The following is a 26,782-nucleotide window of genomic DNA, read 5'->3' on the forward strand; positions in this document are numbered from 1 at the left end:
AAGTCCTCTTGGCCCGGCCAATTAAGGCAAGGCCCTCGGTCCCAGCAGTGGCCGCGAGACGTGACCACGACACCTCCGCTGGGATAACGAGTTTGAGGGCGGTGACTGCGAAGTCTGCCCACCCGGAGACGATACCGAAACCGGGAGAGCCCGCCCTCCCACCACCTGGCAGCACCGGCAAGCAATCCCCGCGAGGAGATTACTCACCGTTACTCCCAGTCACAACGGTCAACGCCGCTCGCCATACCACCGATCCGAAGATTTGTGGCATGAGGAACGGAACCGACTCAGGGTAATTTTTTATAGAGGTTTTCTTCCTCGCGACCACCGCCCCGAAGGACGGCAGCCCCCGAACCCAGCGTGGGCCTTACGGGTTGTGAGTCTCTCTTGGCTTCACCGTGGCTGGCTTGCCACGGCTACTGAGCCCCCTCACCACGGCAAGGTGGAGACTCCCCGAGGGGGAACCTAACCTAACCTAACCTAACCTAACCTAACCTAACCTAACCTAACCTAACCTAACCTAACCTAACCTAACCTAACCTAACCTAACCTAACCTAACCTAACCTAACCTAACCTAACCTAACCTAACCTAACCTAACCTAACCTAACCTAACCTAACCTAACCTAACCTAACCTAACCTAACCTAACCTAACCTAACCTAACCTAACCTAACCTAACCTAACCTAACCTAACCTAACCTAACCTAACCTAACCTAACCTAACCTAACCTAACCTAACCTAACCTAACCTAACCTAACCTAACCTAACCTAACCTAACCTAACCTAACCTAACCTAACCTAACCTAACCTAACCTAACCTAACCTAACCTAACCTAACCTAACCTAACCTAACCTAACCTAACCTAACCTAACCTAACCTAACCTAACCTAACCTAACCTAACCTAACCTAACCTAACCTAACCTAACCTAACCTAACCTAACCTAACCTAACCTAACCTAACCTAACCTAACCTAACCTAACCTAACCTAACCTAACCTAACCTAACCTAACCTAACCTAACCTAACCTAACCTAACCTAACCTAACCTAACCTAACCTAACCTAACCTAACCTAACCTAACCTAACCTAACCTAACCTAACCTAACCTAACCTAACCTAACCTAACCTAACCTAACCTAACCTAACCTAACCTAACCTAACCTAACCTAACCTAACCTAACCTAACCTAACCTAACCTAACCTAACCTAACCTAACCTAACCTAACCTAACCTAACCTAACCTAACCTAACCTAACCTAACCTAACCTAACCTAACCTAACCTAACCTAACCTAACCTAACCTAACCTAACCTAACCTAACCTAACCTAACCTAACCTAACCTAACCTAACCTAACCTAACCTAACCTAACCTAACCTAACCTAACCTAACCTAACCTAACCTAACCTAACCTAACCTAACCTAACCTAACCTAACCTAACCTAACCTAACCTAACCTAACCTAACCTAACCTAACCTAACCTAACCTAACCTAACCTAACCTAACCTAACCTAACCATCCTTTACATAGGTCGCTTGTCACACCTCCTTGCCGTCGGAATCACACTACTTTATTGGATCGTTATTTGGAATTTTATTCGGATACGTATTAATTCCGTTTACGGATTTGGATAAGGATTATTCGTTTCATTTGTTGCGTTTATTTCAATCAATTTTTTTTTTTTTTTTTTTTATTCATTTCACTCGTGTCGTTCATTTCGTTCATTTCGTTCATTTCGTTCATTTTGTTCATTTCGTTCATTTCGTTCAACTCGTTCGTTTCGTTCATTTCGTTCATTTCGTTCATTTCGTTCATTTCGTTCATTTCATTCATTTCATTCCTTTCATCCATTTCATTCAATTCATTTCATTAATTATGGCGATCTCGTCATCATCAAGAAATCTACCATGAAAATTCTACCATTTGACGTCTTCATCAAGAAATCTACTAGGAAAATTCTACCATCCGACGTCATCATCAAGAAATCTACCAGAAAAATTCTACCACATCTTGTCTTCATCAAGAAATCTACCAGGAAAATTCTACCATTTGACGTCATCATCAAGAAATCTACCATGAAAATTCTACCATTTGACGTCCTCATCAAGAAATCTACCAGAAAATTCTTCCACATCTCGTCTTCATTATGAAATCTATCACTGAAATTCAACCATTTGACGTCATCATCAAGAAATCAACCAGGAAAATTCTACCATATGACGTCTCCCTCAAGAAATCTACCAGGAAAATTCTACCACATCTCGTCTTCGTCAAGAAATCTATCAGGAAAATTCTACCATTTGACGTCATCATCAAGAAATCTTCCAGGAAAATTTTACCATATGACGTCTCTCTCAAAAAACCTACCAGGAAAATTCTACCATTTGACGTCCTCATCAAGAAATTTACCAGGAAAATTCTGCCAGGAAAATTCTACTACATCTCGTCTTCATCAACAAATCTAATGATGAAGTAAATATATTCATGAAAATTTGATTTATGGACATAAAAATATCGCCCTTAAAAAAAAAAAAAAAAAAAAAAAGAGTGATATGCACAACATGAATAAACGCAATAAAGACAAACTTATTATCGCAGCCACTAGGCTCCAAAAATTAAATGAAACCTTCAGAGGTCAGTGTGTGCGATTCTACAATAAAATCCCGAGGGAAATTCAAAATTTAAGTCTCATTAAAGGAGAATGCTCAAAATGTATGGGAATTCCAGATATTCGCCTCTATCAAATTCGATGGCTAAATACTATTTTTTGCTATTATCTACTATTTAAAAGGTGAATTTAAAAAATAAATATTTTTCAAACATTCATCACAATGATTGAAAGAAAGAGATGGCGAGATGAGTTGGACTCTCATGCTAAAGATTGGCAACAAATAGCTTTAGACAGAGATAGATGGAAAGAGGGAAGGGAGGCCTTTGCCCTGCAGTGGGACAATATGGGTTGATAATAATAATAATAATCACAATGATTATTTTTTGAATAATATAATTGTATAAGTAAATATCTAATACTAATAAATAATTAATTTTAATGGAACTGTGATTTTTAAAAAATAATTTACAATAAAATAATTATATTCTATCACTACATAGTACATAGAAGGTGCCAGCTGCATTTCTTCCCGTGCATACTGCAGAAGTCAGTAGAGGGATGGAAGGGTTTGGTGCTTCATAGGCTATAGGCTAGCAATCTACCACCATGACAACACTTTTCTACCTTATAATAGCCCTCCAATTGTCTGCCAACCCGCATTAGACCAGTGTGGTGGACTAAGGCCTGATCCCCCTCTTTGTTAAGAGGGGAGGCTCGTGCCCCTCTGTGGGGACATAAATACATATGACCTGGTGATGATGACTCATTTTTCAAAAATATATTTTTTAATATTTTTAATTTGTAACTCAGTTACATATTAAAAATGTGTGACTCAAAAAAGATTACACATTTACATAGGTCACTTATTTTAAAAATATAAAAATATATTGAAAACCCCTACTGAAAAGTTATAGCAAAATAGTATGTTCAGCCATCGAATTTGATAGAGGTAAACATTGGGAATTCAATTACACAGTATAACTAATTTTTTGAGTAACATAACTTTTGTGTACAGCCTGGGTTTTTTTTGAGCATTCTCCTTTAAGTTATTAGTTAAAAGTAATTTATGTCGTAACGGATATTACACTATTAATGATCATTTAGATGATAACTAAGCTTGGGACTGTGCTGCTTCTACCAAGTCTATTTCAAAATAATGTATTACAATTTGATGAAATATGATTTACTGTGTCAACAGATTAGTTTTCTTTAGATTTTTAATTAACTTTCTTATTTGAATATTATTTATGTCTTGTATTTCTTTTTTTTTTCAACACTGCACACAGTAAATCATTACAACGACATTGTTATTGATCATAATAATGTGACATTGTTATAAATAATTATTATTAGTCCATTGAAATGTTACATGAGATTTACATTTATTAGAGGACGCAATTTTATTTTTGGAACATGTAGGGGGGGTCAATAGAAGCTTAACTTGAAGTTTATGTGGTCGCCACCCTTGTCCCCCGGCCGCCATCTTGGAAAAGGGGATGGACACTTTTTTCGCTATATCTCGGAAACTATGCGTCTTACAATAAAATTGTAAAAGCATAATTTGTAGCAAATTATTTTGTCTACAAATATGTTTAATAACTTTTTGCCCTAAGCTCGTGCTCGTGAGCTCGTGGCTTAGTTTACAACAGCCGCACGGATCGATCTCTGAAATTAAGCTACGCTTGCCGAGGTTGTTCCGTGGATGGGTGACCATCTTATACATATCGAGTTCCTCCGTGTTTCGGAAGGCACGTTAAATTGTGGGTCCCGGCTGTCATTTTCGAAGATCTTTGACAGTCGTTAACAGTAGTCAGAAGCTTGAAAGTCTGACAACCAGTCTTACCGAAGGGTATCGTGTTAATACCCAAGTAATTGGGTTGTGGAGGTCAGATAGGCAGTCGCTCCATGTAAAACACTGGTATCCAGCTGCATCCGGTGAGACTGGAAGCCGACTCCAACATAGTTTGGAACAAAGGCTAAGCGAATATATAACTTTTTGCCCTAAATTAACAATTAAAGAAGTTATAAGCAAAAAAGTGCAATTTTTTTATAATTATTTTTTTTATTGCTCTATAACTTTTTTTAGCGACAGCCGCGCGGATGGATCTCTGAGGTTAAGCCACGCTTGCCGAGGTTGTTTTGTGGACGGGTGACCATCTTACACATATCGAGTTGCTCCCCGTTTCAGAAGGCACTTTAAATTGTGGGTCACGGCTGTCATTTTCGAAGATATTTGACAGTCGTTAACAGTTCTCAGAAGCTTGAAAGTCTGACAACGAGTCTTAACCAGGGGTATCGTTTTATATCCCAGGTAAATGGGTTGTGGAGGTCAGATAGGCAGTCGCTCCATGTAAAACACTGGTATTCAGCTGCATCTGGTGAGACTGGAAGCAGACTCCAACATAGTTTGGAAGAAAGGCTAAGCTGATATGAATAAATTTTAAAAAAATAACTCAGACCAATCTTGAAGAGTATTCTTCGAGGAAAATTTTGCCTTATATATTTTTTTTATTTCATTAATTAGAAACTTAGTAACAGCGCTCCGAAGTAGACCGGATTTGGAAAGAAATTTTTTGTAAAAAAAATTTCACTATTTTGCTTATAACTTCTTTAATATTGTTAATTTAGGACAAATAGTTATTAGACATATTTGTAGGCAAAATAATTTGCTACAAATTATGCATGTACAATTTTATTGTAAGACGCATAGTTTCCGAGATATAGCGAAAAAAGTGTTTCTACCCCCTTTTCCAAGATGGCGGCAGGGGGACAAGAGTGGCGACCCCAAAAACTTCGAGTTAAGCTTCTATTGACCCCCCCTACCTGTTCCAAAAATAAAATTGCGTCCTCTAAGAAATGCAATATTCGGCCCTCAAATTGTAACATTTCAATGGACTATATGGCATTGTTATTAATTTGGAAATATTGACATTTAAAAAGAGCAAGCCGTGAGTTTCTCGCCGTTTCTTCTCACGAGCAACAGCTTTTCCGAAACGGTGGTAGATAAAAAAAGTAAAGTTTATGAAATAAAGAATATTTGACTTTGACAGGGAGTCTTCATTTCATTTCAGGGAGATGTTATAAGATTTCAGGGAGATGTTATGAGATTTCAGGGAGACGTTATGTAATTTCAGGGAGTCTTCATTTCATTTCAGGGAGATGTTATAACACTTCAGGGAGTTATTATGTAATTTCAGGGAGTCATAATATCATTTCAGGGAGGTGTTATAAGACTTCAGGGAGTTATTATGTAATTTCAGGGAGTCATAATATCATTTCAGGGAGGTGTTATAAGACTTCAGGGAGTTATTATGTAATTTCAGGGAGTCATAATTTCATTTCAGGGAGGTGTTATAAGACTCCAGGGAGTTATTATGTAATTTCAGGGAGTCATAATTTCATTTCAGGGAGGTGTTATAAGACTTCAGGGAGTTATTATGTAATTTCAGGGAGTCATAATATCATTTCAGGGAGGTGTTATAAGACTTCAGGGAGTTATTATGTAATTTCAGGGAGTCATAATATCATTTCAGGGAGGTGTTATAAGACTTCAGGGAGTTATTATGTAATTTCAGGGAGTCAAAATATCATTTCAGTGAGATTTTATAAGTCTTCAGGGAGACGTTATGGAATTTCAGGGAGTCATAATATCATTTCAGGGAGATGTTTTAAGACTTCAGGGAGTTATTATGTAATTTCAGGGAGTCATAATTTCATTTCAGGGAGGTGTTATAAGACTTCAGGGAGTTATTATGTAATTTCAGGGAGTCATAATATCATTTCAGGGAGGTGTTATAAGACTTCAGGGAGTTATTATGTAATTTCAGGGAGTCATAATATCATTTCAGAGAGGTGTTATAAGACTTCAGGGAGTTATTATGTAATTTCAGGGAGTCATAATATCATTTCAGGGAGGTGTTATAGGATTTCGGTTTAATGTTAAAAGCATAATTATAAGATTTAACGGAGATGTTATAAGATTTCAGGAAGTTATTAAATTAAAAATTAAAAAAAGAAAAAAAAAGCAAATATTAAACTCAGTATTTTTTTTATTACAACAATATTTCTCGTTCACTTTACAACCTTTACAAACAAAATGACACAATCGCTATCGTAACCACTCACAGACGTACAAACTACACTCGCGTCAACATTATTTACATAAAATACAATATTTACAGGCGATCGTTCCGTCCTCAACAATAAATATAGGTGACGTCACACGAGCGTGACGTCACACGAGCACGGTGAGGCGCTCGGGCGGCGCGAGGCGCGCGGGCGGCGGCTCGGGCGGCGGCAGCGCGCGCTTGGTGAGCTCCTTGTCGCGCGGCGGCGTGTCGTTGCGCGCGTCCGCGTTCTGCGCCTTGTACAGCGAGTGCGCGCGCGGCAGCTCGTCGCGCCGGCCCGCGCCCGCGCCGCCCGCCAGCCCCGCGCCGCGCGGCTCCTCGCGCAGCGGGTTCGCGTAGCGCCGCAGGTTCTCCTCGTTCTGCAGGTTGTTGGACTTCTCCTCGTCGCAGCGCCGCGAGCGCTCGGCCGCCGCCGCCGCGCGCCGCCGTCGCAGCAGCAGCGCGGCCGCCAGCGCGCCGCCCGCCAGCGCCGTCAGCGCCAGCGCGCCCAGCGCCAGCGCCAGCGTGCTGGGCCCCGCGGCGTCCGTGGCGGCCAGCGGCGCGGGCGCGTGCGGCACGCGCAGGCGCAGCGCGGCGCCGAGCAGCGCGTGGTGCGCCAGGCGGCGCCGCGACACCAGCTCGCTGAGCGCGCGCACGGCGGCCCCCAGCGCCTCGGCGCGCTCCGTCCCGTCCGTGCCCACCTCGTCGCCGATCCACTGGAAAGTAACGATACGCGGTCATCGATAACGTAACGGACGACTAATATAATACGCGAGAGACATTAGAATTCAGAATGTTAGGCGTGGAAAACGGCTCTCACCAGGGCGAGGTCGAGCGCATCGTCGTCGTCGGGAGCGAGGTCACAGAGGAGCGCGAGCGGCGGTGCGGGGGGAGCGCGGGCCGCCAGCGCCGCGGCCAGCGCCCGGCGCAGCGCCACGCATGCTCTTTCGACGTGCGCGCCGCGCGCCAGCCTCTCGCGCGCCAGCTGCAGGGAGGCGCGGGCGCAGCCGGGAGGCAGGCGAGCGGCGCGGGCGCCGGGCCAGCACGTGGGCGGCGCGGGTAGCGCGGGGGGCTCCACGCGGCGCCCCGACACGCGCCGACACTCGCCGATGGGAGCGCACGGCGCCCGCAGACACAGCGCCGGAGCCGACGGAACGCAAACCTGCGGGGAAATCGATGAGGATCGAATAAAGTATGATACTCTACAGTGACGCGAGATAGGGCCGCGCCGGTGGGCGTGTCGGCGGCAGAGTGACGGTGAGACCGACCTCGTCGGTGCGGCAGGGCTGCGCGTTGGGCACGTGGCAGTCGGGGAGGCCGCACCACAGGCGCGTGCAGGCCGGCGCGCCCGCCTCGCACCAGCACGCGTTGCAGCCCCACCACCACGTGCCGTTGTCGGCGCCGCACGCGCCGGGCTCGCCGTCGCCGCCGTCGTCGGGCCCGTCGCCGCTGTCGCCGCCCTCGCTCCCCTCCGCGCCGTCCGCGCCCAGACCGGCCAGCACTGCGGACCGACAGACTTTTTAAGACGCCGATTTCTTTCTCGCAACATACGGACATAAGGTATTGAGCGATAAACGTATTTTGTAAAATGCGATAATATAGGTGCAGAGAATACACAGTCAGAACGCTTACTTTCGAGACATCGTCGTGCCGCGCGCTGCGGTGGCGGCGGACACACGCAGCGCGCGGCGCGTTCGGGGTTGCGCGCGTCGGGCACGCAGGCGGCGCCGGGCGGGCACGCCGGCGAGCACGCGGCCGGGGCGGGCGCCCGCACCGAGCACGTGTCGCCCGCCCAGCCCGCCGTGCACTCGCACGCCCACCAGCCCGCGCCGCCCACGCAGCGCCCGCCGTTGCGGCACGGCGACGACGCGCACGGGTCCAGCGCCAGCTCGCAGCGCGCGCCCGTGCGGCCCTCGCGGCACACGCACGCCCAGCCCGGCGCCGCCGCGCTCGGCACGCACGTGCCGCCCGCCGCGCAAGGGCAGGGAGGCGCGGCGGGCGGGGCGAGCGGCGCCGCCGCCAGGGACGTGTCGCATGCGGCGCCCGCCCAGCCGGTCGCGCATGCGCAGCGCCACGTGCCGCCGTCGCGCACGCACGTGCCGCCGTTGGCGCAGGTGCCTTCCGGGCAGCGGTCGACCTCCTCTACGCGAACCGCACAGGTTTTACCTGAACGACAAGAACACTCGTGAGTACGAAGTTCGGGCGCGTCGGACGGGTCGTGCGGCGGGGCTCACTCACCGGTCCAGCCGTCGCGGCAGACGCAGGTGAAGTCTGCGGCGGAGGGCACGCAGGAGGCGTTGTTGCGGCAGGGCGCGGCGGCGCATGCGTCGTGCTCGGCGCGCACGTCGCACAGCGCGCCGCTGTAGTGCGGCTCGCAGGCGCAGCGCGGCGCGGCGCCCGCGGACCGCACGCAGCGCCCGTGCGCGCACACGCCCGCTCCGCACACGTCGCCCTCTGCCGGGAACAACGCGGGAGAGTATAGAGAGCGTGTTCGAGTAGTGCGACGGAAGCGTTCGTGTGGGTGCGACTAGGAAGCGGAGAGGTACGTAGGAGGGAAACGTGTGGAGATACTGACGTTCGCGGGCGGCGCGCGTGGTGCAGTTCTTGCCGGTCCAGCCGGGCGCGCAGTGGCAGTAGTAGTCGCTCTGCGCCGTGTAGCACGCCGCGCCGTTGCCGCACGGAGCGCCCGCGCAGTGGTCGCGGTCGTCCTGCACGCACACACACGCAATGTTAACGTATTCATAGGCATAACACTTCTGACTAACTTTAACATAACATGCAAGTTACAGAAAACACTGGGCAAAATAAACTCGCAAGAGAACAGGACACACAGAACACAAGGAGCACGCGTGGACTCACCGCGCAGTAGCGTCCGTGGCAGGAGGTCAGCTAGAAGTAAGCACAAGAGGGTTAGTGTCGTTAGTAGTGGCCGGCGGAGCGGTTAATAGAGCAGCAGTTAGTGAGAGCGTCGCGGGGCGTCGGGCGCGGCTCACCTCGCAGTTGGTGCCGGAGAAGCCGACGGGGCAGATGCAGCGGTAGTCGTTGAGGCGGTCCACGCACTCGCCGCCGTTGCGGCACGGGCGCGGCGCGCAGTCGTCGATGTCGCGCGCGCACGTGCGGCCCGCGTACCCCGCGGCGCACGCGCAGTGGAAGTCGTCCACCAGGTCGATGCACGTGGCGCCGTTGAGGCACTGCCCCGTGCAGTCGTCCACGTTGGTCTCGCAGTCGCGGCCCGTCCAGCCCGCCAGGCAGGTGCACGCGTACCCGCCCTGCGTGTTGTTGCACGCGGCCGCGTTCACGCACGGGCCCAGCGCCGCCTCCGCGCCGCCCGCGCTCGGCGCCGCCGCCTCGCCGCTCTGCTGCTCGCACTCGTCGACGTCTGTGGACACGGGGCGGTCAGTCACTCGCTCGCGCACGGGTCGCGGAGCACTCGCGGGCGCGGCACGTACCGTCGGCGCAGGTGGGCCCGCTCCAGCCGGGCGCGCAGTCGCACTGGAAGGCGTCGAGCAGGTCGCGGCACGTGGCGCCGTGGCGGCACGGCGCGCTGGCGCAGTCGTCCACGTCCAGGTCGCAGAGCGCGCCGCCCCAGCCGCGCGCGCACGCGCACACGAACCCGCGCGGCGCGGCGCTCAGCGAGCACTCGCCGTGCACGCAGGGCTGCGGCGCGCACGGGTTGTCCACGCGCTCGCAGTCCACGCCCGAGAAGCCCTCGGCGCAGCGGCACAGGTACTGGTCGGGCGCCGTGTTCTCGCAAGTGCCTCCGTGCTGGCACGGCTCGTGCGTGCCGCAGTAGTTGAGATCTGTAACGCGAGGGACGCTTCAGTTCGTCGCGTATCGTGGCGTATGTCGACAACGGTAGGACGATGTTAGAGTCTCACGTACCTTGGTCGCAGAGGATGCCGCCCCAGTTGGTGTCGCAGGTGCAGTCCCAGGAGGAGCCGTTGCAGTAGCCGTGCTTGCAGCCCGGGTACGGCTGGCACTGGGAGCACAGCTCGCCGCGCCACCCCGGCCGGCAGCTGTCACACACATTATTACGATTGTTTTTGATTTAATTGTACTTTTTTATTTCACTTTATTATATGTATAGAAAAATAAGAAAAAAGGTAACTTCATTTCGGATTTGATACTGTTTGGGTAATAAATAGAGCGCATATAAAGTTTGAAATGACTCACTCGCAGTCCCCGGGTCGGTCGCAGCGGCCGTGCGTGGGGTGACAGCCTTCCTTGCACACGGCTGTAACGAGAGAACCAGCCATTAGCGTGGAGTGTTCACTCGGTTGACTCAGTGATGTGAGTGTGACACTGAGAGTTTGTGAGTGGAGGTGGAGGTGCTGCACTTACGTTTCTCGCAGTTGTCGCCCTGCCAGCCGGGCAGGCAGCGCTTGTCGCCCTCGGCGGTGCAGGAGTAGTGGCCGAACTTGTCGTCGCGCGGGCGGCAGAAGGTGGTGCACGTGGTGTTGTAGTAGTTGGGCTGGCACAGCACGCGCACGCGGTACGCCACGGCGGCGCGCGCGCCCGCGTGCTGCAGCGCGTGCCACTCGGCGCTCGGCTCCACGATGCCCGACCACCACGCCTCCTCGATCAGACCCGCCTCTGCAAACCAACGCGCTCGCTCACTACACTGCACTCGTACGTCCTCACCGCGCTGCTTCAGCGCGACATGGCAACACCGGGTACTTACCGGGCTCCGGGTACTCGTAGTCGTCGTACGCCTGCAGGATTAACGTGAACGATCTCTGCAACAGACAAGTGACGGTCAGCGGTGTTGCTACAGCGGCGTACAGCGAGCGGCGCGTGGCGGCGGACACTCACCGTCCAGCGGAAGGAGAAGGGCAGCGCCAGCGTGTAGAGCGGCTCGGCGAGCGTGAAGGAGTCGGTGCCGAGCACGGGCGAGGCGGCGCGCCCGAACGAGCACGCGCCCGGCGCCGCCGCCGACTGGTACTCCTTGAGGCACAGAGTGAAGCGCGTGCGGCACGGCGCCGAGCAGGCGCGCGCCGCGGCCGCGGGGGGCGGCGCGCCGCCGGGGGGCGCGGGCGGCGCGGGGGGCGCGGGGGACGAGGGCGCCGCGCCGCCGCAGCACGAGCCGCCCGCCACCTCGCCGCGGTAGTTGGAGAACTCCAGGATCTGCAGCTCGAACACGCCCGCCCCCGCCGCGCACTGCACACAACACACACACAACCGTTAACCACATGCACTTATCACCTACTCATACATACACTATGACTATGTAAGTTATTGGAGTGACGATAATCAAACATAACTGTGATTGGAATTGAATAAATTGAGTGTAATGTACTAGGGGAATATCTCGTAGATCAGTCTAGTGTCCGCTGGGTCCGTCTGAGTCGCCTATAAGTTTCTATCACAGAAGGTATAACAGACTGTTGTACTATGTACCTACTAACATACATAAACTCGTACTTGGCACAGGATCTTCTACTCATTTCCAAGATCGGTGATGAACATTGATTCAAGGGTCAGTGTTATCGATACAATTTTATAAGCTGGTGCATAACACCAGTGTAAGCGATAATAGCAATAGACTTATTGAACCATTAGGTACGACACCTCATACATACAACGTGCTATGTGAATATGAAATCTGCCAAATATCATACAGCTGAATCTGATACCACTCATCATACAAAGCGATGAAGATAAATGTAAGTAATCGAATATAATAAAGTAAATTGCAAGACCCACGAGAACGTAATAAGTTTGCAACATTCTAATTAGTATGCATTATTAAACCGACAGAATGGTAACATTTACTGTTCACTGATATTATACTTGAGTGTATAATACAAATTAATTACAGTATTGTTCTAAGTGAGTTATAGTGAATGATACTAGTTGATATGAAGAATGGCGGCGACGCTACACACACTACACACTACACGCACGTGTTAGGGTGCAGGCGGCGCGGCGGGGCTGAACACTCTATTCATAAAGTAAACAAAGCAAGCGGTGCGTGCGAGGCGAGGGGCGAGGGGCGTGGGGCTTTGTTTACACGGAGCGCACGCCGCTCGCGCCTCGCCGGTGGGCGGGGCACGGCGCACGCGCGCCGCGACACGCCCACCGCCTCGCCCCGCGGCGACACACGCCCACCACACCACGCGCCCCACCACACTGACAACACGCAGCGCAAGATAGTGTTTACATATTGACACATAAACGTTCTGTATTACAGATTGCTATTATCTACATCATTGTACATAATGTACATGTCAAATATATGACACGTTCATTGTTAGAACTTAGAGACTTCCTCAGATATTAAAGTCAGGACATAAGCATGAGTTACCTATCTGTATCACTGCACGTCAAAGCACATGATACACACGCATCGTCATAGTGCACGTTAGTAGAATAGAATGATGATTCATATACATTTTGTACATAAGTATACCTATATTCGGTAAATATCTAGTGTTGTCTAGTCAACGTGTGTGTATAATATTCAAGCCGCACAGCTTCATAAACATTAAAAATAGGCAAACATAACAATTAATAATGTATTACCTTATTGTTTTTTTACTTAGACTATGTAGATATATTTATAAGTAAACGTAAACAATCAGATATTGTTCTATATGATAGCTATGTATCGAGATAAGAGAATTGTTTGCAAGCATTCAGCAGGTAAGCAACAAAACCTTGTGTGAAGTGTGCTGAAGGCTGCCACTGCACTAGATGTTGTTTGTATGACAGGGCACACTGTTGGCACGTAGTAACAGTTCCCGCGCGACAAAGCGACCCGACAGTCAGGGTAAAGAAGAGACAGTGTTCACAGAAAGATCACAAATGTGTTACAATGTGTGAAATACACTCACACACTCGGAAGAATCTGAAAAATAACAGTTTCTGAGTAACCGGAAAGTAAACATGTAAATATATATAAAGAGATTACATATAAAACGCAATAAACGTTTAACATTATGTAAATAGGTGTAGGTGTGGGATACAACAGATGCGTCTGACCCGGTGTTTAATTAATGACATATTGCAAGTTACATCATGATGAAGATCACGTGCCAAATATAAATAAATGTTTTTTATTAGGTATCGTATATGCAGGCACTGTCTCAGGATACAGATGGGTTCCATGATTCCATGTAATGTAAACAAGTAAGCTGCAGATCTATAAAATAGTCATGAAATTAATACGTACTGCCCTGACTTCTCACGGATATCGATATTTTTTTATTTTAACTTAATATAACATTTAAATGATGGTCGTCTATAACGTAATTTTAATTTGTTTTCAATAATTTTCATACGTAAAATATTTTTGTAGCTATTCGAGATACCTAGTAGGCAAAGTAATGTGCCATGTCTCTGACATTGTACCTCTAGAGTAGAACTGAGAATACAACACAATTAAGAATGACAAATTTTGGGAGTATTTTAGTAGGTAAACTGATTTAGGCAATGACTGGACACCGTTTGCGACAATACTCATACATCAAAAAAATGGTTGTGTCAAAAAAAATAAAAAATTCCTGACTGTCAACAACACGACAATCACAGGAGTTCCCAGGGCGCGAGGCAAAATCAGGGCGATTAACCGGTGCTGGGATTCATTAACAATGGGAGACATTTTGACATACCTACGATACTTCAATCGATAAAATATAAGTACAAGTAAGTCATCACATATTTAGTTTCACAGACTAGTTCTGACTGTAAAGTTCCATAGACTGGTGTATTTCCTAAAACAATTGTCTATCTGTACGTAAGAGTGGCTGTAACGCTTACAAAATGAGATAGCAGAACCGATTATTAAACTTATAGAACTTATCATTAATATCATATCATTCATCAGCGTCAAAAATATTGGCTAAATGTTGATAATAAAAACACACTTGAGTGTGGCGGTGAGAAAACATTATCTCATAAAATATTGTTCAAGCAGAACGTTGTACGAGGTAAATCTGTATAAATAAAAAATGAACCACCGAAACTACCGATTACACTAAATGGCATATTTTTTTATATGTTTGTGACTGCCGGGACAAGGTTTGTATGGGATCGGTGGAATCAAAATGCCAATGGACTTAACAGGAAAAATTGTACTATACCCGGACGAAGTCGGGAAATTCCGCACGTATCTCATATAAACTAGCCGAAAATAAACAATGACAATACCTATTCCACCTCGGCTGATATCAAGTTTGGTGAAAACAAGTTCTTAATTTTTCAGATCAGTTTTTGTGATTGATCTTCGATTGAACAGATACAAAATATCTGGTACACGTCATAAAAAAAAAAATTATCCATGTGCGAGACGGACGAGACGATCCTCGCACGAAGAGATTCGTGCCATCTATAACAAATGGAAACAAATCGCGTTTGCTGTACGAGAGCCGCGCTTAAATAAATAATTATTTTATTTTGTTTATAGCATATATTTTGTTGTATTAGCGCCGGATACACGCGAGATACAGTCCGGTAACAAACAGACGGATAGCAGAGTTCTGGGGGGCTGTCACGTATCTCAATTGACAACTATTTGAGAGTCACTACGCTGTACATTGTTTTCTCCCTTAGATCATAGTGATTAACATGTAACTTCAAATCAGCAATGTACTGAATAGTGACCATCAAGCTGATATAAACTAGCTGTCAACTGAGATACGTGATAAGCCCGCTAGCAATACCTAAGGCCCCATATTTCTTCTTAAATCTATGAGTCCACGCAGAGCATAGTTGCGATTCGTGATGTAACTACATATTAACTTAGTTTATTTTTAAAGGTAGGTAGTTACACTATTTGTCGTTACGCAATGTTTGACAGTTGACAGTAAACACGTTTGTATTACCTATCTAGTACAAATTATTATATTCACATGACGCAAGTTCATCGCGTCATCATCACATCACGGCAGCACCGGGCACCGGGCAGCAGTGCACGACCGACATGTAACTCGATGGATATAATATTACTCACACGACTAGCTACGAGCTATTTTACAAAACATCTTGCTTAAACTATTCATTATTTAAAAAAATCTTTTAATAATTTAATAATATTCTGTAAATCTTACTCTCAATGAGAATGTCCATGATCTATCAGTAAGTAAAACTAATCTTTTTTTTATTTCTCAACATAGAAAGGACTTTCGTCCTATAGATAAGAACATGTCAATCCCCTTAGGCCTTATCTTAACAAAAGAAACTTATTTTTATAATTATCAGCAAATTAAGTGACATTATTTACAATCTGATCTGATGTCGGCAAGGCAATAATGCTTCAAGCCATACCGACATCCAGGAGGTTTAGCTCGAACTTGTGTAAGTATTCCGCTCTTTTGTCATGATCCTTGAGCCGTTCCATCAGAATGTGCTGTACGTCATGTGTTATGTTGTAGTAGAAGTATCGCAGTGGAATAAACAAGTAATTAACAAAGGAGTCGAGGAAACTATATTTGTCAAATCGTAGAGTATTGCTACGAGCGATGAAACTTATCATACGTTAACATTATACACGTACGAGCCACTGAACACATAACTTAACTTTGTTGCAATCTACATCCATACTAATATTATAGATGCGAAAGTAACTCTGTCTGTCTGCTACTCAATCACGCTTAAACTACTGAACCAATTTGCATGAAATTTGGTATGGAGATATATTGATACCCGGGAACGGACATAGACATAGGCTACTTTTTATCCCGGGAAAATGACGCATTTCCCGGGAAAATTCAGGTGGCGGACGAAGTCGCGGGTAATCAATATTATAATGACACTGAATTAACAAAAATCCGTTGTCATGGCAACTGTTTTAATGACGGATATGCTTTAGCGCGATTTCGTTATATTAAGAGATATAAATAATTTTGAGAATATTTTTCGTGAAAAAAAAGCATATTTTTTAGAGTAACAGTAAAAAGTGTTACAAAAACGTGGAAAATTCTGACCCATTCTCTCTTATGTGACGCAAGCGAAGTTGCGCGGGTCAGCTAATTATAAATATAATATACTTCTCAGGGAAATCATATAATGTACGATTTCACTCCAGGAAATTAGCGTTGCTATGTGTTGTTTCGTGTGAGCACCACAAACGAAACACAAATTACTAAATATATACTCGATATACGACGATACCCGGTACTTACTTATATGAACATTTATAATTTACTTACTGATATTATCAAATCACTTACAAATCCAATCACGACAAACAAGGTTTTATACAAGGACTATCTGAGGGTGGCGCGAGCTCGTGGCGGATGAGTTGAGACACGTCCATTATCCATCCAAACATATTGTATGACGTGATAAAGAAATGGAGTGAAAACTAATGTAAGTAAGTGATATTAAAACCATATAAGTACCAGATGTAATCGTAAGTATAAGTGAAGAAGATCTTGAAACTAGAGAGGAATTCGGAGTTGAGGCCAGCTCCTTTGGGGTATTACAACTATTTGGTAGCCACTAAGCTATATGCCGTTTTATCTAAAATGATGACGAATAAGAAGGAACGTCATCATGCTCTGCTCATGCTGGAGTTATAATAAAGGGGGAGGAAATGTAATTACCATAAATTGCGATGGTAGAGATAATGTGATAAACGGGACTAACATTAACTAAACTCACGACTTATCTGAATGTTTTATGAAGACAAGTGGAAATGTTTGAGTGAAGCTTTAAATAATAGGTAAGTGTGGACGGAGGCATTTGCTAAACGATGGCGAGAGTCGAGATAGTGTGAGTGAATGTGTGTGTGTGTGTGTGTGTGTGTGATGTGCAATATTTATGTTTATTAAGTGTGAGAACAAGCACTAGCCGCTGCGACTCTACCGGATTGTATCCAGCTCCTACATATGTATATTATGTATATTATTATGTAGTATGTATATACATCATACATGGTTACGTGCAAGGACTGCGCGAATGTGTGTGTAGCGTGTGTACGATGTGTGAGGAATCTGTACTAGACCATCTACGTGCCTGTGCTGCACTTGTTTTAAGAAAAATAGAAAAATGGCTTTTCACAGAAAATACTGTAAAATTAGGTTAGGCAGGATGATTCTTTGTTAGTAATTACTTCAATAAAAAATATATTTTTCGCAAGTTATCTATCTATCAGTCTATTTTACTGTACTTAATTAATTTTGAAAAAAACTAAAACGAGTTATTTTCATCAGTCTTAAGGGTTACAAATGAATGCAGACATAATCACTCTCGAAAAATAATAATGAAATCAACAATCATAAGATGTCGCAGTCAGAGCAGTCTCGCACTTAGAGTAATACTCGTATGATTGCACACAGCAACTCACATCATTCACTTGATATTTACCATTCATGTGATTAAGTGTCGTTTGTGGAACATGAGAACTAAATACTGAATCTGATTCATCAGTTCACAAAAAATCAATTCAGGAATTTGAAAAAACCAACGAGTATGACAGCAATTATACATAGAGATCTATATTTCATAGATACTAGACGTTAGGAGATAATATTATTATGATAACATGACACCATTCTATTATTGAAGAGCTCTAACAAATGACTAGTCTGGGAGGAGAGATGTCTCTTTTGAACATTATAAAACACGTTGGAGCAAGTTCATGTAGATATTGCTACATACAGAGTACAGACGACTCTAACAAACCACAGATAAACCGACGACAAACATTAGTGGACTATTGATTTAGATATAATTATAAACGTGTATTTGATTCAGAACAACAAGCAGTCAATTTGTTGCAATTGTTCGTGTTGATTCAATTATCTGATGACATGTTCGATGGAGGCGCACGCCGGATGTTCCGAAAATGTAAACTTGAATGGTGGTTTTAAATAGTACAATACGAAGGTGTTCAGTGTTTGATATTTTACATATTGTACGATCGTTCGTCATTGAAGTATGGAATACATTGAGAACTAGTTGTCAGTGTGGAGATAGCGAGCGGGTCGGAATCATTAAACATGAATGGTAGATGTCGTCCGGTCGCCGGTCGCCGGCCGCTCGCGATAAACTAACGAGTGCGGCTAGTTTAGTACGAATAGATACAGCACTATCATGTGATTTTGTCCACTGAACACCACTCACTCAACCATCATTAGGTATAACAATTTAGAAAGAATATCTGACACCACTTTTTCAGAGATAATGTAATGACACGCTGAATTGTTTTGAAGTGCGAGGTGACATCGTCTGAGATCAACCGATTACCTATGAGGGTCGAGCATAATCTTTATTAGCAGAAATGAAACGTGACTTATTTGAATGTAGGTATCCATAGTTTTCGTCCGCGATTAAATTTGTCCGGAGAGATTTCCCGTAGTTCCAAGGATTTTGATAAATATGGTTAAAATTGATCTGTATATAGGTAATATGTACTTGTAAAACATAGATGTTCTGTTCTGTTCTCATAATGTCCTGAACAGTTCATCTGCATCCAAATTCTTTGTGTGCTATTGCCGATGGTCTATTTAGCCAAGAATTTTTCATCGACTTTTGTTTCATATTATTTGATGTTTGAACAATACTATGTAATCGAGTTAGATCTACAAACAGTATCACTGGAACTCCATCATGTTCCTTGCTCAAATCTAATTAATTCTCAATTTAAGATTTCTTTAAATGCTGAATTTCAGTTCTGTTAATTCGTGTAGAACAAGTCAGAGTCTGATAGTAACAGAATCTTTAATATGAATCTAATTTGTTATTGGCTGTTGTAGATCAATTGTTGTTGGTTAACAGAACATACATATGTATGCATAAATGTATGAAATACTCTACGAGAATACGTGTTGCAAGATGGTAAGGTCGCGCGTTGGCCACTCAGTACTCGCTCTATTATTGAGTTGAGAGATGAGAGATGAGTGTCGGTGTCGCGCAGAGGTAGCGGACCTCCGCTCACCTTCACTCTCCTCCACTCACCTCCACTCATCTGTAGTCGGCTCCAGGAGCACACTCGAGCGACACTGGTGCGACATGTTCTACACAACAATATCACATTCGTATCGGCCGAGATGATCGAGTTTTGTTTTATGATTAGTTTAATTGTTCTGCTAGACGATCTCTTCACTTGTCCGTAGTATGTAATGGTAGTACAAATCACGTAATGTAGGCAGAAACAGTCAGAGCAGTCACATCAGTCTGTTTACGATAAACACGCAAGGTAGGTATAACTCGGCCGAAATGTCGAGAAATTCAAAATCTACCTAGATCCAAGATCCAACCAAGATATCCAAGATCTACCTTACCATATATTTTGTTACTATTGTTCTGATCGATAACGCGAACGTAATAGTGATGTGAGGTACGAGACACTACGTGTAGTGGTAATATTATATGTTTTAGACGAGAGAGTGTTTGTGCGCACGAGATATTCCGCGCGACAACGTGAGCTGCGTGCTGATGCGCCGCCATCAGTATGTGGGGCACGCGCAGCGACCGCGCCGAGCTCTGCGCCGAGCTCCGCGCCAGCACCGCGCGCCCACATGTGCCGCGAGAAATACTCGCACCGGTCGCTGGTATGAGCCTTCATCACCTACGTGCGTTCTCTACTAGAACTTGGACAATTTCCCAGCGGACTCTAGACTCGACTATCTAATCACTTCTAACTGTCTCTTCTCTTTCGCAGTGAGAACGATCATTTGAAACCAGCGAGGGTTCAGAGAACAGGTCAGTCGTTCGTACGCGGTGTCGCGGAGGTCGGGGCAATATATAAGAGGAGGAGACGTACGCGCAGCAGGCAGGCGAGGGCGAGGGCGAGCAGCAGCGGCAGTAGCCGCGGGCTCAGCGCGAGGCGCATCGGGTCAGCGCAGCGCCGGGCGCCGCGGCGCGCGCGCCTGCCGCATGCCGCCACGTGTGGCGCGCTCGCTGCACCGGCGCACTGCACGGCTCGCTCCGCCACACACAACACACACTGCACTATACACTCTGAGGGCTCCGTCGTTCTCACTCGTGCGCTCGCCGCGGGCTGCGCGCTCAGACTGCCGGCGGCGCGCGCCCCCCACGCGCCGCGCCCCGCGCTCGCCCCCCGCGCCCCGACACCCCCCGCCGCCCCGCTCCGCCCCACCGACGAGCTTTTAATCCGGTGCAGCACTGATTTACTTTTATTGCAACGTGCACGCCGCGCTCCCCTCCAGTGGACGTGCGCGCGCGCAACCCCGCACCGATCATCCACACTTGACCGTATGTGAGTCGTTAGCTTATTGTTTAATTGCCGAATCATGATTGATGGGGGGCTCTCTTATTATGAAATTATGAGCTTTTTCGTTTAAAATAGGGTATTCAATGCAGCGGGACTATTATTTCCGTATGACTTTTTAATGAAGCTAATGTTAAGCGAACTGGGTCGTACAATGTTATGGTATCCTTTAAAAATATATGAGGTAGGTACCTACAAACATTCTTGCAAGTCACTATGTGGACTACAATAGTAAGGCCTTTGATGCAGTTGATCACGTGAACGGGATCAGATGCAATTGTTATCAAACAACACGTTGTTATACTAATACAAACCATACAAAAGAAGATGCGACGTTTAGCAATTTTGTAAGATCTAATTGTGTTATGAGCAATAGGTTCATTTCAAGCGAAATAGCTTTAGGAGTATTGCAAGGCAATGACATGGGACCACGCTATGTTAAATTGTCATTGAAACAGTTATTGTAGTAACAAGTAGTGCGGTGTCGGCGCACCGAGCGGCGGACGGTGCGGAGTGTGCGGAGTGTGCGGACACACAGCATCTGTCTCATATTGTCCAAATAGTATATTCGGCTACAAAGGGGGCGACCGTGGCTCTGCGTAACGAGCACTATTGTCGCACAATCAGTGGCCCTCTCAATAATTCCTAGCATTGTGTTCCGTCACGTCACGTCACGTCACGTCACAGGCGTCTTCTCGTCTTCGTCTCGTTCTCGACGTGGAAGTACTTACCGACAATATATCAATAGTATACACACACATGTTATTAAGTACATACAATGTGACAGCAGTGTGATGTGTGTGGATGACGTGTTCTGCTCTTATGTGACATCACTTCCTATGTACTGTGTACGTGTAGTGGGGGGTGGGGGGTAAGTGGGGTGAGTGGGGTGACAGTGTGGTGGCCACCCCGCGCGCCGCGACTCTGAGACGTGGCAGATAAATGGGCGGAAGCTGCGCGATGTTATCCCGCGACTCGCGAACGAGACACATCCGTCGCGCGCCGATAGCGCATCCACTTCTCATACAGCTAAGCATCCGTCCCGTCCTTACGCCATACATATACATATAACATAATATATGTATGTATGTGCAGATTCATTTCCATCAGCTCATTTAAATTGGCAAGTTTTATTGTGAGCTGTTATGGCATCTGTAGTACAATGTGTACAGTATAAGTATTAAGTATAGTGTGGTCAGAGCGTACGTACTCGTGAGTAGTGGTGAGTAGTGGTGAGTAGTGGTGAGTAGTGGTGAGATGACCAGTCATTACGGAGAGTATCGGCGAGCCGCGAGCGACGCGTCGCCGCTGAACTTTGATTAATTCAACATGTAGTGCGAATGAGCGCAATTGAGCGCTAGCGCAGTACGCATGCGCGACACGATGCGCGCGCGCCGCTCTCACGCAAATTACGCGCCGTTGCGCTACAATTAGGTGCGCGTCCGCGGTCACCGGCCACGAATTAAACGTACGCGCGCCGCACTAGCCTCTCACGTCATACAACTGTTCTGCGGGAACTCTACACTGAATATTGCAAATAATCAGTTATCCATCTCCCCAAGAAGCGCACTATAATAAGTTGTTGCTCATTCGCGATCGTTTGTTGTGCAAATAATGAAGCGTCGATAGCAGTCTAGGTGGTAATGGTACCTGCATTACAGTGAGCAGGGGCTGAATGACAACGTGGCCGCGTTGTGGGAGGCGTCGGGCGTGTGAATCGCCCGGGGAGCGCACGCGCCGGGCGCCGGCCGCGGTGCAGCACGGGGCGGCCGCGGCGTGGTGGCACACAGCCGCGGGCTCCGCGCTCATTCACCGAGGATCTCTCGACTTATCGTCTCTCATTCACGTAATCACGTCTGGGCTCGAGCCTCCGACCCTCGCCTCGCGCCGCGGCTCGTGTGGCTCCACCGCGGAGTCATCTCGCTATAATACAAGCGAACATAAATTAATGCACATCACATATCGTTGTTGGTTTCTTGTTTAGTATTCGATTCTTTTATTCGAGGAAACCTGCACCGTCGGTTGCGGAACGTCGATATTAATGAATTCCGGGCGACGATCCTTCGACAAACACAACCATGTTATTTGATCTCGCAATATTTTTATAATCGAACGATATCATGTCACTCTCTCACCACACATGAGCCGGGCAGCCCGGTGGTGGTGGTGGTGGTGGTGCAGGAGGGTGGTGTGACGGATGACGTGGAGCGCTTGCCTCGTGTGTTATATCATTATGTATGATGTTAGACAAATTGAATGAGCGTGTCGGGTGGGAGCGGGCGCAGCGGTGCAGCGGTGGCGGGAACCGGTCCCGGCCCGCCGCGGAATGTGCTCAGCCGGAGCTCGCTGACGTTTAGTTTAAGGGACAATGAGGTCGTCGTGTTTCACCTGCATGTGATCGATCACCGCGACTGTGTCTCGTCGCACAGTGTGCACTGGCACTACCTGCTGTATGCGCCGCATCAAGTGCACTCAGTAAGAGCACGCAGGCGAGCACTGACCTCGGCGAAGGTTGTGAACGATTTCTCTACGCGAGAGGTAAACGCGAATCGCAACGCGGAGTGATGTCGGAGGTTGCGTGCGTGTTGCGCCGCGCCGGTGCCGGGCCGCTGCCGACCGGTTTAATGAGCCGCTCCTCGCCCTGAGGGAGCGGGCCGGAGGGGGCGAGGGCGCGGGATACAATCTCAGCTGTGTCCTGTTTATTTTTAACTAACTGGTTGTGTCGAATCTGTTCGCATCCACCTGTGCACCGCCGCCGCCGCGCCGCCGCCGCCGCCGCCGGGACGCATCCAAATCACTTTGTTTATGATTATTTACACATATTAGTTTCTATTGTTGGTATACAAGGACCTACTTGTGCAGGTGGAAATTAATTATATTTTGTATAAGTATACAACGACTAATTATAATGTTGCTGTTTGTGAGTATCAAGTAAATAGATAGAGGGTCTTGATACTCGTGAAGTGGTTCGGTGATCGTGTGAGCGGGTTGTTCTCAGCGGCCGCGCCGGTACAGTGTGGCGTGCTCTCACGAGCCGCGCACGTGAGCCGCAAGACAAGTGCCTGGCGACCTCCTACCACCATTAGCTGTACACTGCCGGCTCAGCGAACCGTGCCCACCGGTCGACCGACCGCGGCGCGCCTATGTACAGCGTGATCTAATGTACTCGCATCCACAATGGGCACTCACTCTCGATGGTGTGAATCACTCGCGTGACGCGTTGTCATAGTGTGTCGTACTCACAACTACCACTATTTACACATGTAGCGATATAAATATAAAATGCAACAATTGCAAAGCGGCGCGGCGGCGGCGAAACATAGCACGTTGAAAGAAATTAATGATGCGAAAAGAAAAACCCAGACGTTTAGTCGAGTACTTTTGTATGCAATAATCCTAATACATTCAGGTTCTACTGTTCCGCATGGAAATTCCCCCCGAAGAGGGTGTAATTCCACGCGGGTGGAAAGCTAGTGTACATATAAATCGATTAGTGTGCGATAGACGCACGTTTCCGCCGCGGTCGGGCGGCGGGCGGCGGGCGGCGGGCGGCGGCGTGTAATTAAACATTATCTTAGTCGCATTAGTGCACGATGGAGCTTATCTAATGCTTGATGTGTGTGAAAGGAGCGCGTGACTCACCACAGTGCGCCTCCGATCCACTGTGATCTGATGGACGCGGCGACTCCGCTGACACACACACACATACCGGCTGCACTCGATGATATCCTGGAGGCAGGCCAAGCACAGTACTTTATGGAGCCACCAGGTTCACAATGGGACACGACGTGCAGCGTATCAGCGTGAGCGCTGGCGGCATGCGGCATGCGGCATGCGGCACAGGTGCACGGGAGGGGCCGGCGCGGTGTTTGCTCACTCTTGTACAAAAAGAGGCTCAAATTAACGCGCCCAAACATTGTTGTAGCTACGAACTGGTCGTCGTTAGAACAACATGGGCCAGGTGCGCCCGCCGCCCGCCGCCCGCCGCCGCCCGTCGCTAATCAAACACACTCCGTTTACCGACCGACCTCAATGAAACGTTTACAACCGAGTGTTACACAAATTAACAATGTCAAATAATGACAAGAAAAGACTGGTCTTTCGATTCACCTGTTCGGTTATAAAGGGAAGTTTAAAACTATGAAGGATCTACAGTAACAGTTTAGGGTGGCAGTGATACAACATGTGTGGAGTGCGCCGCGGGGCCGCGCCTGGTGAGGGGTGCGCCCACTACTGCCGAGTGCCAACATAATAGGCGAACAGTGGCTGACAGATGTGGACGACTGCACCGAGTGTAGTCGATTGTACCGAGTGTCGCGACACAGTGTCAGTGCGCAGTGTACACACGCCAGCATCTGTTGCGACAATACCCGCCATGATCACACACTCACCGCTACACTGTCCCACCACTACAACACGCACGTCGCATGAGCTGCGCACTCACTCACATATTGTATGCGTGTGTACTCTGTATCGGTGCATTGTTTACAAATATATCGCAACTGCACACAGCCGCTTCCTCACCCATTTAAATATCATTATCAGCGCACATGTCGTGGCGGCACACATTATTGCGTCGCGCGCTCGTGTGTCGTGCTCGTAGCGGTGTCATCGACGGTTCTACCAACATTGATGAGCTACGGCGACACTTACCTAGAGCTGGGACGACATTCGCCAATTTACTTATCTGTTCAATATATCTGTGCACGAGGCGGGAATTGATCGCGCTATACAACGGTCACGAGCGATCTACGAGCGCCGCACGGTGTTAGCCCGCGCTGCAACTAACACGCTTCCTGCATCTGAATACTAACGCGTTACGTTCTTAACATCAAGTTAATAAAGTACGAGTGCTAGTCGTGTTAACAGTTCCAACTTAATTTTGGAGGACAATACAATTGAAACATGCGGTAAGAGTAACTACAAGTTGATAGTGTGTTGTGTACTGAGTGTAGTACGTATGGTAGGGAGCAGTGCGCAGGCGCAGGTCCAGGAATGTATAGAGATTGTGATCGCGGCGTAACACAAATAAACCGCGACGTAGGGGCGCGGGACGGCGCGGCCGCGAGGCGCGCAGGTAGCGCGGGTGTGCAGGACGATGCCGCGCGAGTCGCCGCACTCGCCGCGCTGTGGGAGCGATGAGAGCGCTGCGGCCGGGATACACTGCCAGACGTTTTAATTAAGGCCTCACCAGGGCGAGGCGGGGTGCCGGGGGACGACCTTATCGGTTAATTCGATGGAAGTCGATGGAGCGACGACAGGCCGCTTGTGTCGAAGCGCGCCGAGAGCCTGTGACACCGTCGCGACTTAAACCTGACACTTGATATCAGAGAGCATCGTTGAGCGATTAGTAGCATTTTAAACATTACGTACTAAACACACTCATTCAAGATTATCCGAAGACATTAAGGTGCGAAAGCTTAAATACTGCAGCTGTCCTATGCGGTCGATGCGAGGAGCCGCCGCCAATACTCGTAGTCCGTAGCTACGGTACAATGCAGTGCAGAAGTATGTGGTATTATTGCGCGGTATTGTGTGCAGCACACCGACTACACTGCGGCGTCGCGTCGGCCGGTACTCTCCGTCATTTACTTGACGCTCGCAAATTCCTTGTTTTCTCAGCACTCATACAAACTAACAACATGTAAACATGAACGCACACACGTGCGAGGCGAGCCGCCTCCTCACGTGCTGTTATTTGTTTCAGTTTATATAGGATCGACGTGAAGCACCGCACCGCATCGCCGCACTAACGTTCGCCAAAAATAATCACAACACTGTTACTAATGTAATATCTAAACATTGTTTTTTTTAACGTTGTGTCGCTCTCAGCTGGGGAACTTGTAACTGATGGAAATAACAGGGATACATAAATACACAACCTG

General features: G+C 47.5%; 1 protein-coding gene across 1 annotated transcript; it reads right to left on the reverse strand.

Moving 5' to 3' along the window:
• Nucleotides 1-6,646: 6,646 nt before the first annotated feature.
• Nucleotides 6,647-20,936, reverse strand: LOC142980952 (uncharacterized). The gene is made up of 14 exons (XM_076126581.1): nt 20,430-20,936; nt 11,534-11,878; nt 11,403-11,457; nt 11,063-11,314; nt 10,895-10,955; nt 10,604-10,737; nt 10,171-10,521; nt 9,715-10,100; nt 9,297-9,429; nt 8,960-9,175; nt 8,354-8,887; nt 7,990-8,222; nt 7,542-7,883; nt 6,647-7,437 (listed from the first exon to the last, which is right to left on the reverse strand). Exons 1-14 carry the CDS (start codon nt 20,919-20,921, stop codon nt 6,850-6,852), a joined length of 4,122 nt encoding a protein of 1,373 aa, XP_075982696.1. The 5' UTR covers nt 20,922-20,936; the 3' UTR covers nt 6,647-6,849.
• Nucleotides 20,937-26,782: the final 5,846 nt, after the last annotated feature.

This window comes from Anticarsia gemmatalis, chromosome 19 (genome assembly GCF_050436995.1).
Source record: "Anticarsia gemmatalis isolate Benzon Research Colony breed Stoneville strain chromosome 19, ilAntGemm2 primary, whole genome shotgun sequence".
Classification (NCBI taxonomy): Eukaryota; Metazoa; Arthropoda; class Insecta; order Lepidoptera; family Erebidae; genus Anticarsia; species Anticarsia gemmatalis.

Excerpts from the sequence above, each read along its gene's own strand:
- LOC142980952 (XM_076126581.1), bottom strand. The coding sequence starts at position 20,921 with ATGATTCGGCAATTAAACAATAAGCTAACGACTCACATACGGTCAAGT. Across the intron at positions 9,430-9,714 it reads TCTCCGGCACCAACTGCGAG|GACGACCGCGACCACTGCGC; the intron begins GTGAGCCGCGCC and ends GTGTGCGTGCAG. Across the intron at positions 9,176-9,296 it reads CACGCGCGCCGCCCGCGAAC|AGGGCGACGTGTGCGGAGCG; the intron begins GTCAGTATCTCC and ends TGTTCCCGGCAG.